Below are 14,739 nucleotides of genomic sequence, written 5' to 3' on the forward strand. Positions count from 1 at the left end.
TTTGGAAGTTGCTCCAAGATGAATGATGAAGATGTTAATGAGGAGATAATTTTATTTATCTCATAATTTAAATTTTAATCATAGTTATTATGATGATATTGAGTATAATATTTCTTTCGTTTTTCAATATCCATCTTCTATAATCTCTGAACCTGCCGATGAATGAAGTTATAAAAATGAAAAAAATATCAAATTTATTTTTTGACAAAGAAGTGAAATTTAGTTACAATGTAACTGTATTTGTAATTGTTTATTTTCAGATATTGTTTGTTTCGAGTACATAATTTGGATGTTAGTGTTTTCAAATTGTGAATTTGAGGGGGGGGGGGGGGGGGGGCAGTAAATGGGGCATGACTCCGTCCCGCCCCGAACCCACCCCATTGCCATCACTACCTCCCATAACTTCTCCCAACAGTCGACGACATCCCAATGACTCATTCGAGTATATACTCGAGCACCGTGTACTTGTTATCCATAAGTTGGAGAAACTGATATTCAATGGTAATGACATGAAAGAATTCGATGTTCAATATTACTCGGCCAGGAATGTGAAACAATTTTGGATATCTTTTAGCTTGATTGGACAACAAGTCCATGGCTAGGTTGATGTGCTATATTAAGAAACACAAAAAAGATATGGTTATTTCATTTAATACATCAAACATTATATATACAAAAAAATTTACAATATGACTTCTTCACTTACATTGTCAACAAGCCAAGCCCCCAAGGGGGTGATATTATAGAATCACTTGTAAGCGTCCAATATCGTCCTTCAAGTTATCGTGTGGTTAGCTCTGAAAAAAATAGAGATGTTAAAAGAAGCATATACGAGTTAGTGTAGCGTACTTTATTAAAATCATACAATACTTACCAGGGTGAAAAATTTTCTCCACTCCATCTCGAACGCTTTTCATTTGACATGGTCCACCTCCTAAAAAAGAATGGGGTACGTCCCATCGACGAACTCCTCTTCGCCTCAACCATGAAGGGAGAGATGACGTACTGTGACGGCAATCTCGACCTTTTGCTGACCACCTGCTCTGGCATATCAGCAGCACGCTTCTTCCCCTTCCTCACCTCCGTCGTCCCTTCGATTACAAAGATGACATCATCGATTGTATCTGGCGTCTTCTCCTTCTCCGCCACATCCCCCTCATGTACCCCTTCACCACCTTCTTTTGTACTCCCTTCGTCACCTCCATCGAGGCCACACCCTCCGTTGTATATGAAAAAAATGATTCGAATGCAGCATTTGATGGCTACGACGAATTATCATACCCCATATGACCATCTCCTCTATTATCCCATCGTTCATGAGAATTGTCAGTCCCTCCGTCACCCCCTCCATCTTCAGAACCGCAAGTCCCTTTGTTATCCCCTCCATCCCGAAAGCCACCAGTCTCTCCCAGACCAGCTACGTCGCCTTGTATCCCTACGGTGTCAACATGAAGGTCTCTTAATCATCGCGACATCATCTCGTAACTCCGCCATGTCGCTTCTCATCTCCCTCGTGAATGCAGTAAGGAGTTCGAACATATCATCTATCGAAGCACTACGACTATATGCAGGAGGTAATCTCCTTGACGGAGGTGTTTTCCTAGGCCAAGATGATACTAGACGGCGCTCTTAAAAAATGAATATTACAAATAAATGACTTAATTAAAAAAATCAAAACGAAAATCAACAAATCATATTCGACTAACATACCCTATCTTGATCCACGTCTGACTTAGTCATATGATCATCTGGTGCTTCGGAACAGACAGTCTAGGAAAATATCTTTGACCCTCCTCCTCGATTGACGCTATCAACTCGGTGAGGACTTCAAGTTGACATATTGATATTTCATCGAGTTAATGACCATGCATAAATATTTCAGAAGGATGTACAAAATAAATCGCAAATGTATAATATATACCTCAGGATCGTCGATGATAGCTAATAATTGTTTAGCAAGTGGTTTGTCTTGTGCTCGCCAGTGATGCATCTGAGGGCAGCATGTCTTCACTCTTCTCCCATTCCGGCTGGCCAAGATCGGGACAGTCTCATACACCTACACTTACAACAATTACAATTAGTAAATATAGAATTTAATAAAAAAACTAGATAATTCATTATGTTAAACATTTACCTACAAAGCCAACAGCAGGCCATATGCATCGTATTTGCGCTCAGGCTTACGTCCCTTAGGCATCAAATACCCTCTCCTGAAGATGTGTAAGGTATTCGTAAAACACATATGTCCCCATGGATAGTTGTTGAAAGTATCAATGTCATCAATAACTTCCAAATGAAAAATGTCGATCGATACCTTCTTGTGATGATACCTGAGTACGCTCTTGAGAATAAGCACTAAGCCTAGCTTCAACTTGTCAGACATCTAGTCGCTCCTGAATATGTCTCCCAACTACGCCAGAGTCACCGTCGTCTACCCATGAAAATATTCATTCAGCACCCTCATATTTTTCGGAATATGGGCCGTCGCTGCTTCTTCGCCCGTATATCTCAATCCGACAATGAAGGCAAACTTGAATATAGAGAATGTAGCTACCTTGTCCCCAAGATCAAAACGGAGGGTATCTCCGTCGACTAGTTTAAGTAGCCGATATAGCAATACATTGAGCAACTGCTAGAAAATTGTATGTCCCGCAACGAATACAGGGGCCATAAGTAAGATCGACGCAATATGCTTGCGTGCTCCTCATCGAGTAAATCCAATACTGTCATAAAGTTGACAAAATTACAGTTTGACGTAACCTTAACTTTGCCATGAATCTGTCTAACAGCATCGTCCAAATGGTATTCCATCCTGCAAAATTTCAAATATTAGAATTTCATACAAGAGATAATGGATCAAGTATAATATTAGAAAATTAAACTAGCCGAATTATAACTACTATACGCAAGAATAAAAAGAAAATGGAATACATGAAATTAACGTAAACAAATATTATACAACTAAATTATTTATTTTAATTACTTATTTCAATTGTTTATTTAATATTTTATTTAAATATTTCATTAATTATTTTCATTGTTTATGTATATTATTTATTTAATATTGAATTAGTTATTTAATTTAATTGTTTTAATTACTTATTTTCATTGTTTTATTAATATTTAATTTAATTATTTATTTCAATATTTAAATAACTATTTTAATTATTTATGTATATTATTTGTTTAATTGTTTATTTAAATATTTCATGAATTATATTAATTGTTTATGTATATTGTTTATTTAATATTTAATTATTTATTTCAATTATTTCTTTAATATTCAATTTCATTGCTTATTTAAATATTTCATTAATTATTTTAATTTTTTTATCTATATTATCTATTCAATATTTAATTACTTTATTACTTATTTATTTTAATTGCTTATTTAATATTTAATTTAAGTTTTTATTTTAATTGTATATATTATTTACTTAATATTTAATAATCATTTAATTTATTTATTCCAATTACTCATTTTAATTTTTTATTTAATATTTAATTTTATTTTTACTTATATATTTCATTAATTATTTCAATTGTTTATGTATATTATTTACTTGATATTTAATTAGTTATTTAATTAGTTTATTTCAATTACTTACTTTAATTGTTTTATTAATATTTAATTTAATTGTTTATTGAATTTTTAAATAATTATTTTAATTGTTTATGTGTATTATATGTTTAATATTTAATTATTTATTTAATTTATTTATTTTAGTTATTCAATTTAATTCTTTATTTAAGTATTTCATCAATTATGTTAATTGTTTATTTATATTGTTTATTCAATATTTAATTACTTTATTTCAATTGTTTATTTAATATGAAATTCAATTTTTTATTTAAGTATTTCATTAATTTATTTCAATTAGTTATTTTAATTGTTTTCTTAATATTTATTTAATTTAATTCAGTTATTTATTTATTATTTACTTAAATAAATAATTAAATATTAATTAAAATAATATAAATAAACAATTAAAATAATTATTCAAACATTAAAATAAACAATTAAATTTATTAACTAAAAAAAGGACTGGGCCGCCCAGTGTCTGGAGCCCCGACTTCGTCGTCTTCTTCAAATTGCAGGTGGTGCTGCTCATGGCGGAGGCGATCTCCGCCCAGTGTTAACTTTTTTTTTTACAATTTATATCTACAACATTCATAATTTCTACAACATACAACAAGAACTACACTTATAAAACACAATACACTGTATCTAAAGGTTCAAAACTCACTTTCTTCAGAGAAATGACAATCTCTGATCTTCGACGTCGATTTCTTGACAATGTGGATCGTTTGTTAGTCCACAGTAGTTTCCAGACCTAAAGCTTTTTGAAATAGTGGGAAGTTATAACTGGCATTCAGTGTTTTTCATGTTTTAAATATTTTTTCCCTTTTTTTTAAAGGTCAAAGGCCTTCTTGGAACTATTTCAACCTTTTCAATATAGGACAAAAATGGACTTTATGATGAACAATATTTTAATTTTAACTTTTCCCGTGATGCTATTCAATTCCCGTACAATCTAATTTACCAAACAGTCGACCACAAAATTGTGCCCATTTGTTGATGTGCAGCAGCTTTCACAATCATCCAACTGAAACTTTCCAAATAGCAAGAAATCAGCAAAGGGAGGATTCCTAACAAAATGTTTACTTTACTCAAAAATTCAATCGTACAAGGCAAAACCGTTTTGAATTATTTTCCCATCCTTGCTGAACATCAGACACAATTTCTCAAGAACATGCTCAAAATGGTATCCTAGATTGCCTTCTTTCTTAGAAGACTTCAATTAGAAGTCTTAAATTTAAGAGACAAATGAATACAAAAGGCAAGTTTACACTAGTTCATTGTAGATAATATCTTGGCAAAACTCGAAATCACTAAAAGAAATCAGCTCAACATATCATCCCTAAATCTTGAATGAAAACACTAGACATTTTCTTGAGATTTTAGTTCAATATTGCCGGAAATGTCCACAAGAAAGAAGAAATTAGGAACAAAACCTTCATGTTTCTGCTGTACAAATTGAAAATGGAAGTTCCATTTATTTGGTCTAAACCTTTACATTCCTACATTTTCATTGTTTGTATCCATTAGAATCCTCAACCTTCGAGTTGATTTCGTGAAGTCACTGCAATATCCACAAAAAAAAAAGTTACAAATTCATGATAAAACTAGAGAATAAGCTGATGCAACGTAATATAACATCATGTTCATATAAATGGAATATATGAACTCAACTCACCTAAAGGGTTCATCGCCAAGTTGCCGAACTGCACCTGTCACGTCCTGATAAAAAACATGGTTCAGGATCCCAGAACTATCAATGTCAAACATGCTTTTCAACTTTTTGCACAGTTCTTCATAAGAACCAAACAAAGAAAGGTTGACAGTGCGACCCACATCCTCATATTCCATGAAAACCTTACAATGACTAGCCTCCAAGTCGAGCTCGGGATGAAAGCCTCCACGTGATAATCGCTCAGATGTACCATGTTGATGTAAAGTATGACCATATCCGTTGGAAGTATTTTCCATCTTGTTTGAATTGCCTTCCGAAGAACTTTTGCTCTGAGAAATTTGCTGTTCAGTAAGTATTGGTTGACCAAAAAGCACAAATGAGGTCTTCTTCCCATTATCAGAATTCTTTGAAGTTGGGACTGAATTTCCAATAGTTTGCAGACAAGAAACATTCTTGTTATTGCCAGGATTTATTGTGTTTGGATTGAAGGCTCCCTTGGATATAGCAGTTTGAAAAAAATTGGACTGTAGTTTACTTAGGTAAAAATCTGATAACGATAAACCATATTGAGCTTGCCTGGCTCCCTGCATGCCAGCAGGAGTGTTGTCACGAAGATAACCAAAGAGGTTGCCAGACCCGAGTAATTGCCCACCCAAAAAAGCTGGCAAAGGATATTGACCATTTAGAGAGAACTCCGGATGTTGTGGTAATCTCAATTTCTTTTGCGGGGGTGAGAATGGAGAGAGATGGATGGTGGACATGTTTGAAACTAATTCGACCAACCAAGGATTGATTCTTCTCACGTTTTGAAGCAATTCAGGTTCATCCCATGTTACCTGCAATGATTATCCTGAATTAAGACATAAATGTAATAAAACAAGTAGAGATTATCGAGTTCTTTGACATTTCATTCGTAGAGCATTTCATGAAGTTCAACATTAAGACATAAGCCATCAAATGAAGCTCGTTCTGACAATTCACAATTTTCATAATTTGTAGCGTGATGGCAAAATTCTGACATATAGCTTGCAAGCAACAAAAATGGGAGGCACTAAAATGTATCTTGCATTTGCTCCCTGATATTGTTATCATATATGTCGAAGGTAGAATAGTATCATTCAACAATTGAAAGAAAATATGCATCAAAGCATTAATCATATCGAGTACACGACTACTGAACATAGTTATTGCATCACTCAAAGCTCGTAAGGAAATAGTATGGAAGATCGATGTGAAATTCTAACAAGAGTTTCCCGCCGAAGGTCAAATCATAGCAGAATATGTGCAAAGAATGCGAAACTACTGATTAAATACCAAGAAAAATTAAACACAAATATAACTCTAACTGAAGTTGCATCTGAGAAATGATTTAAACAAATCATATTACCTGGAGTAGCCGCCAAGGTGAATCAGGCCAGTGAACAGGATCAACAACCTGAGCCGTGGAAATTGTTCCCATGAACCAACTAACACGTGAAGAATCATCTGTTTCAAAGGCCATTTTGAACCGCATTCCGGAATACCATTGCATCTGTAGTGCCATTTTTACCAGAGAAGCCTTCACACAGAACTCCGGAGTGCTAGCTCGAGGATAATAAACTACCTCAAATGGCTGTCCAGTAGCGGCAAGAGTTGCAGCTTCAATAACTGATTCTGCCTTCACTCTTTGCCGGCCAGTCGAATTCCCACTCGAATTTTGGTTACCTTTTCTCACCAACTTGTTCTCGCTTTCCATCAGAAATGATGAAAACCCTCCATACGGCATAAAACTATTCCCACATGCTGGATTCCACCCCGCCGAGGTTTCATGTCCAGCACCAATTTCTCTTTTCGCTCGCCTGATTCCAACACAAAGATCCCCATTTTCTGCCCTCAGAAACACAATTGAGTCGCCTGCCACGAGCTTCTTATGGTTCACGAATGCACTCCATCCTGTCGTCAAGAGATGACGCCTTGGTGTCCCTCTGTATATATGTCTGAATTTCCAGGTACCCCCATGAACATCCTTTGCAAGAATGGTCTGAACAGGAGGATCTGCAGTATAGTCCAAAGGAGGAAAAAGTGTCTCCGCACAATATCTAGGTACCGAAAACCCCCCACCATTGTTTGCATCTGATTGTGTTAACGTCTTCGCAAAAGACGCAGGTTTGTCTGTGTTCTCTGATCCAGAATTTCCATCAACATCTTCATCGTCAAAATCAACATCATTCCCACTAACAGGAACCAATTGAATTTTCGCAAAAACCTCATCGTTCTCGGGGTCTGCCATGAATTTAATTGCAGAAACTCTACAAGGCACATAAGCCGGAATCCTCGGACAACTCCTAAAATCTACATTCCCACAGGCGTGTTCTGCATGGCCTTGAGGAAAGTATAATACCTTCGTGTTCACTGGTGGCATTTGCACCATACTACCGGCACAGGCATGCCATAATTGAGAATCCAAACCTCTCTCAGTTTCCTTCGTTTTTTCTTTATCTTCCATAAAAACTCTCATCAAATCTATTTCTCTCAATTAAATCAGTTCATAAAAAAATCTATCAAGCTATAAAATATATATGATGCAGAATTAAGACAAAATAAATAAAGTTTAGCTCAACAAATTCAATTTCTTACCCATCTCAAGTAACTTTCCCCAAATGAACTTCTGAAACCCTCCAAAAAATACTTCCTTATTCTTCCCAAAAATTCTTAAATCCAACACAATTTAAACAAAATTCAATCTACAAAACTCTTACTACTTTAATTTAACTCCCAAGAGAAAAACCCACAAATATTTTTTCCCCAGAAAATTGTCTCACTCTTTCCACACAGAACTAAACCTCAAAAAGATTGAATCTTTAACTCATAATTCCACCAAATTGAAGCCCTTTCTACCAATTCTATCCTCTTTCAGTATTCACCAGGAAAAAATATCACTCAACATTATAACCCATCAATTCTCAATCCATGTACGAAAAAAAGAAAACAGCACCCAACCTTAAAAAAAGGGAAAATTTCAGCAAGATATATAAAAAGAACACCCAAAATTGATCTTACTCTTGATTAGAGAAAAACCCTTACCATTGAATATCCTTTACTTCAACTCTTTTTCTCTTCTGTTTAAAGAGAAATCAATTCCAACACTGACATACGTAACGTAAGCACCTTCTCCCCGTCTCTCTGTTTCTCGCTTTCTCTATATATTCATGTATCTGTGTGCGTAAGCTGATGTAAAAGCATGGAGATGATGTGTCCTCACTCCTCACACGTACACAAAAAGCCTCTTTTCTCCTCCATTTTCGCTTTTCACCTCATCAGTTTTTTATTTTTATTTTTTTATATTATCTATAATTAATTTTCTGACCTATTTCTTCGGATCTGATGTAGATTGAGAAGTCAACCTATCCCAAGCTATCCCAATATATCTAAATATTTTCTCAAAATAAGCCTTTGGCAATAATAATTCCAATTTTTTTTTTAAATTCTTATGTTTATATTTAATCATATATTTACACAATAAAATATTTTACACGTAATTCAGAAAATTTATGTACATTTTAATTACACATTCTTCCAAAAAAAAAAAACAAATCACTATTCAAAATTTAATTTTATCAATGGTTCTCAAAATAATTTTTAATTTTATTTTCTAATTAATTATGTGTTGAAAATGGGTTTATAAGAAATATTGAGGTCGTATAATTAGTACTATTTGTTTAGTAAATAAAAATAATAATAAATTTATTCTCTCAGGGCAGTAGATTAGTTTAATGAATAATTAATGAATATATCCTAAGATGTTGAAAATACCAAGGTCTTTGAGTGGCAATCAAGCTATAAGTGAATTAAATGCAATGGAGTTGTATTCACGTCGTTGATCTTTGGTGGAATCAAAGGATGTAAATGTGTGTTTGATTATAAGTATGAAATTTGTATGAAAAGAAAATAATTTTTAGGTAATTCAATTGCCTAGAATTTGTTAAAAAATGTGTTTGATTGATTTAATTTTCAATTTAGAAAATATTATACTTGTCATTTTTTATTGGTTGGTAGATGAGAGAGAGTAAATAGACGAGAGAGAGAAAGAGGGAGTGAATTACGTTGAAATAAAATCCTACTCTCTATAAAGAAAATATTTTGCTTCATTTTGAGGAAAATATAGTCACTTGATCAAAAGTAGGAAAATGTTTTCCATGAAAAAAATTGACAATCGAACAACACAAAAGTAGAAATTTATGTGGAAAAACACATTTTCCGTTAAAAATATAGGCAATCAAACGCACTCTAACTTGATTTGCTTGCAAACTGGTCTCTCATCTTCAATTTAGTACAATTAGATCGCCCATCTTTGATTTCTTGAAAATCTGTCATTCTGATTTCTGGTCCACTACCCTTAAACATAACTAACATAATATGTTGACCTGAACATTAAAATTAATGAATAATTCATGTGCATGTTCACGTTACACAACAGACATCACCCATCTTAAAATATACTTTTAAATAAAACTTATAAGCCAAGTGCACGTTTTTACATGTCAATAATTCATTAATTTTAATGTTCGATCAACATATCGTGTTAGTTAAACTGATTACAGATAACGGAGATTTGCAAGCAAATTGAAGTTTGATAATTTGATTATATCAAATTGAACATGAGTGATTAGATATGCAGGAAAAAGTTTGACGACATAGTTGCATCAAATTAAGATGAGTGACACTGATGCAACTGTGTTCAAAGTTGAGACCAACTGTGCATTTAATCCAACCATAATTTAATCCAAGCTTTTGAAAATGGCTAAAAATATCCTCTCTCTCTCTCTCTCTCTCTTCTTTTTTTTTTTTTTTTTTTTCAAGTGTAATTTAAAGTACCCAATAAACTATTCTAGACATTATTGATAAGAATTTCCCATAAAAAAAATTAAAAAAAAAAATTACACAAGAGTTTAATCATGGAGTTAACAACTCGTTCTGATCCAAGAAATTAGCAGTAAAAATTATTTTTCCACCAATAGTTTTACAGAAGGGCTTTTTCATTTACTGCTGCTTGTTTCTCATCAACACTGGGCATATCATTTTCGAAGTTCAAACAAAGAGAACCTTATTCAACAAAGAAAATGAAAGATTCAATGAACATAATGAGACTATTTGTAGTCACATCTCGTTCTTCCAACGCGTTTTGTTAAGCCACACTGTTGCTATCAACACGTATAATACAAATTAAGACTAATATTGTAGCGATTGATTATGATACGACCAAGCGCATAACTCATATTATTTGTAATCATATTGCCTCTAACACGTTTTGTTAAACCACACCGTTGTTATCAACGTGTATAATAGAAGTGGACACTAACATTGTATCAAATGATTATAATCTGACCAAGCGCATATCTAACATTACTAGTAATCATATTTCATCCTTCTAACGCGTTTTATTAAATCACACTGTTGTTATTTACACATATAATTAATATAAGCGAAGACTAATATTATCTCGAATAATTATGATCCGACCAAGCGCATAACTCACATTATTATTTCGTAAACTACTACCACTTACTAAGAAAGGGACTAATGAACCATATAAAATTAGCTGCAAAATGACCCTACCCTAGTGGACATATATAAAAATTTGTTGGATACTTGGATGAGAAAAAACAAGACAATAAATTCAAGACCAAAAGTGACATTGAGCCAAACCATGGCCCTTTCTTAATCCTAATCTCTTTACAATTCAAAAAACATATAGATAAAAGTTAATGTAGCTGTGGACCATATGGGATATGGCCGACGTCCGTATAACGTTGGTGGATTTTGTCCCTCTAGTGTTTAATGTACATATAAGACTGTATATGTATACTTGCAAATTTATGCAGACAGCAAGCATGCATGGTCACGAGAAATTATTAATTAGACAAAGAATATATTGTTATAATTTTATTCATGGTTTTATCCATATAGTTTAATAGCGGGCACCTAACATACTTTGAATGTAGTAGGTTTATTTATTTTATTTTTATTATTATTATTATTTTTTATGACTGGGGAACCCACCGTCGCTACCCTTCGGGTACACATTGATAAACCATCGGATTGATATAATAGCCCGCAAACCACGTTAGCCAGGTAAATAGCACTAGGCAAGTCCGGTGCGACAGGCTTGCCGAGAAAGTGTTGGTAGAGGGAATCGAACTCGTGATCAAAGGCTTTCGCGCTCACATATTCCACCAACTTGACCACCCTATGAGGTGACTTCGAATGTAGGAGGTTTTGTTTGAGATTTCTTTGGTGAGGAAGAGAATAAGTCCGTATCTATTTAGATAAAAATTATATTTTTATAAAAGATGATAGCATGTGTTACTGAAAAATTGGGGATATCCCATTAACCGTGTGGATAAAATTTTATTGTTGACTTTAATTTTAATCAATTTTTTACGTTAACCCAAACAGGTCTAAATTTGAAAATAAATTGTCGTTTCGCAATGTACCTAAAAGACCAAAAGCACTGATGAAAAGAAAGTTCTTTCTCTAGTGTTCTTCTCAGGAGTTAGGGGACAGAGATTTATCGGGTTATTCGACTTCGATGGTTAGTCCTTTTAAGGTTAGAAGTTCTTGAAGACAATGGTATATCTATATGAATATGACATCTTTCGAATTCATATCTTTGGCTAAGGAAGTTTCAGCTTGATAGCTAATTTAGACACCAACTTCAATCGGTAACAATTAATCTTTCTATAGAAAACTAGAATATCATGAAAAATCTAATTCCTAATGATGTTCGGTAGCCTTTCTAATGCTTTTGAAAGGCTTATTCGTCTTCATATTTGGAAGCCTCCATAACGTCATTCTTTCGCTCAATTGCTAAAACACCTTTCTTTTCTATGCTTTGAAATCGATAGTTTGTAATCAAAGACGAGGAATGATCACTAGATCAAGACACTAGAAAAAGATAGACAGATAGATGTTCATCCAATCAAATTAAAATGCAAGACGGCATAAAAAAATAAAATAGAAGTATGATGTTTAGAACTAGTCAAGACTTATTGTTCAAACTTCAACCTAGCCCTTGTTTGAGCTCCATTCTTTCGAAAAAAATGTATTTTTCAACAGTGTTTTGACATCATTTCAACCACATATTTTTCATTAAAATAATATTACACGCAAATTCAAAACTTTTCCTTATTTTTTAACTACATATTTTCCATCAATATACTATTCAAAAATTCATTTTGTTCTCCAAAATGGGGCTCAAACAACGGCTTAATCATTTTGCTATTGTGAGCCATGGTTTATCTTAACACGTATTCTCAGTGCACCTCATTGTGTCTATGTTATGTCACTTTAGAACATAGCACAATTTCATTTATTAGCTTATGTGTAATTAAGAGAGCAATAGTAACTCGGAAGTGTTAATTATCTACAAAAAAAATAAAAAAAATTTCGAAGGTCTCACTGTTTATTTACAGCTACTAGACATTGAAGATGGCATGGGAATGAACAGTTTTTGTGGCCCAAAAGTTTTGACTTGTATGAAAAGATTCGAACACATCTCCAACTATGATGGGAGGTTTGTCCCTCGTACGCGCACTCAACTGCTGACCAATTCCCAAATTTATGTCACGTTGTTTTCAATAATTGGTCGGAGGTGCAGATGACGAGAGTTTTTCAATTCACGACATGTTTGGAGATTTTAAAGAATCGATCTTTCTTTTAGTTGTTTAACTTTTCTTAGATTGATCGATCAATATATGATGTTTCAACTGATTAGGTGAGGAAAAGGGTTAGATTGCTAATTGATATTTTCCTTTTTCTTGTTTAAGAGAACAAATAGAGTATAGGCTTCTTTGCCGTATGCTTGTTGGAATTTGTTTTATATGTGTATAATACTAAGAATATCTCCAATGTTAATATAAATTGCTTTAAAAAAATTTCGTATAAATTATTGAAGAAATTGTACCGATATTATGCATATTATATTCACAAAATCATGTCGTTTATTTGCATGAAATCAAAAAGTAATTTCGATTTGCCGAAATGGATTTGAGAAGACAAATCAATAATTTACTGAGTATGAACGTATGAATATGGATTCATTCATTTTCTATTTTTAAATGAAAGTAAATCGAGCGTTGCAAAATAAACATGTAAACAAGGTTATTAAATTTCTGAAATCAAAGTGTAATAAAAGGAATTAGAAAATGAAGCGAGAAAATACAAATGATGGATTTTTGGCCGGGGTAAGTGTTGGACGCTTTATCCTTAAGATAAATTTGCCCCGCATCGGTGCTAACGATTATCCGGAAATCATCTCCCAAGATAAAACGATCACATCGAGCCATAAGAACACTCCAAATGGCTTAGACCAACGAACTCGAATTCCTCTCTACCAAAACCATGACTTTGATGTAAATGTTTTTTTGCAAACCAAAGTGTAACATGAAATAGAATGATATGAAATTATGAATTAAGTTTCTTTTTGTTGATAAAATCCAAACACATGGAGTCTATATATAATAGTTGGAAATGTATGCCAAAAAACACAACAATACCAAGAGACACATCTCTAGAAATTTATTTTATATATTAAGAGACATAGTTATTATAAATTAATCATAACTATACCAAGAGTCATGATCCTTCATATGAAAAGACACATCCATATATTTCTAGAATATTCCACAATATTCTATACAATTTTCCAATAATTTCAAGTATTAAGCGGCTTATATTTAACTTAATTTCTCATTCAGCAAATTAAGAATTTCACTTAAATAATCATGTAAAATTGATCACAATTAATTTTCGATACAAAATTCCGACATAAATAAAAACAGACAGTTTGAGAAATCATCTCAAATGCACTGTCTAGCTGACGTAATACTTAAAACACCGTTTAAATGTAAAGATTTTGTTAGACATACTCACTCTGCAATTATTTTAACAATTAAAGGAAAGAGAAAATTTTAATTGTTTTTACAATTAATGTCGCACAATTTGTGGGATGGTAAAGTTTTTATAATATTATCTACGATAGAGTTGTCTTGTCGGTGTATAGATAGATGATCGTCATCGGATTTTTGTTGGGGTTTCATTTACGTTTAATTTTATAAGGCATTTGACGATAATATGTACTTGTATTTTTTATTTATTTACCAAACCCAGAAAATGGCACATTGTCAAGACAAAAACCCAATTCCTGAAGGGACCCTACACATATCAAAGAGAGAGAGGGTTAATTCAAACAATCGAGCTGGGCATACAGGTCCAACTCCTTATGAACCCCTTATAAAGGTTGAACCCCAATTTTAAGGGTCCCCCACCGTCCCTATCTTGGAGTATCGTGAGGGAGGTAAATCGCAGGTTATACCTCCAAGAGTATAGGGTGGAAGGCTGCTTGTACACTTGCACTTATCCAAGAGCAAAATCTATATTTCAGGATTCGAACCCTTGACGCGGCAGTCTCAAGTAAAGTTGGATTTCTCCACCCTCCTCTTTTACC

At 33.2% G+C, this 14,739-nt stretch overlaps 1 protein-coding gene across 2 annotated transcripts; it reads right to left on the bottom strand.

Moving 5' to 3' along the window:
* Positions 1–4,762: 4,762 nt before the first annotated feature.
* On the bottom strand, positions 4,763–8,487 carry LOC111369403 (auxin response factor 18-like). 2 transcript variants are annotated; one of them, XM_022990903.1, is made up of 4 exons: positions 8,319–8,487; positions 6,643–8,234; positions 5,259–6,091; positions 4,763–5,144 (listed from the first exon to the last, which is right to left on the bottom strand). In XM_022990903.1, the coding sequence occupies exons 2-4, from the start codon at positions 7,750–7,752 to the stop codon at positions 5,075–5,077; spliced, it is 2,013 nt and encodes a 670-aa protein (XP_022846671.1). In that variant the 5' UTR covers positions 7,753–8,234; positions 8,319–8,487; the 3' UTR covers positions 4,763–5,074. The 2 variants fall into 2 exon arrangements, with proteins under 2 accessions (XP_022846671.1, XP_022846670.1); XM_022990902.1 differs by having other exon boundaries at positions 6,643–8,487.
* Positions 8,488–14,739: the final 6,252 nt, after the last annotated feature.

This window comes from Olea europaea, chromosome 20 (assembly GCF_002742605.1).
Source record: "Olea europaea var. sylvestris chromosome 20, O_europaea_v1, whole genome shotgun sequence".
In the NCBI taxonomy this organism is placed as follows: Eukaryota; Viridiplantae; Streptophyta; class Magnoliopsida; order Lamiales; family Oleaceae; genus Olea; species Olea europaea.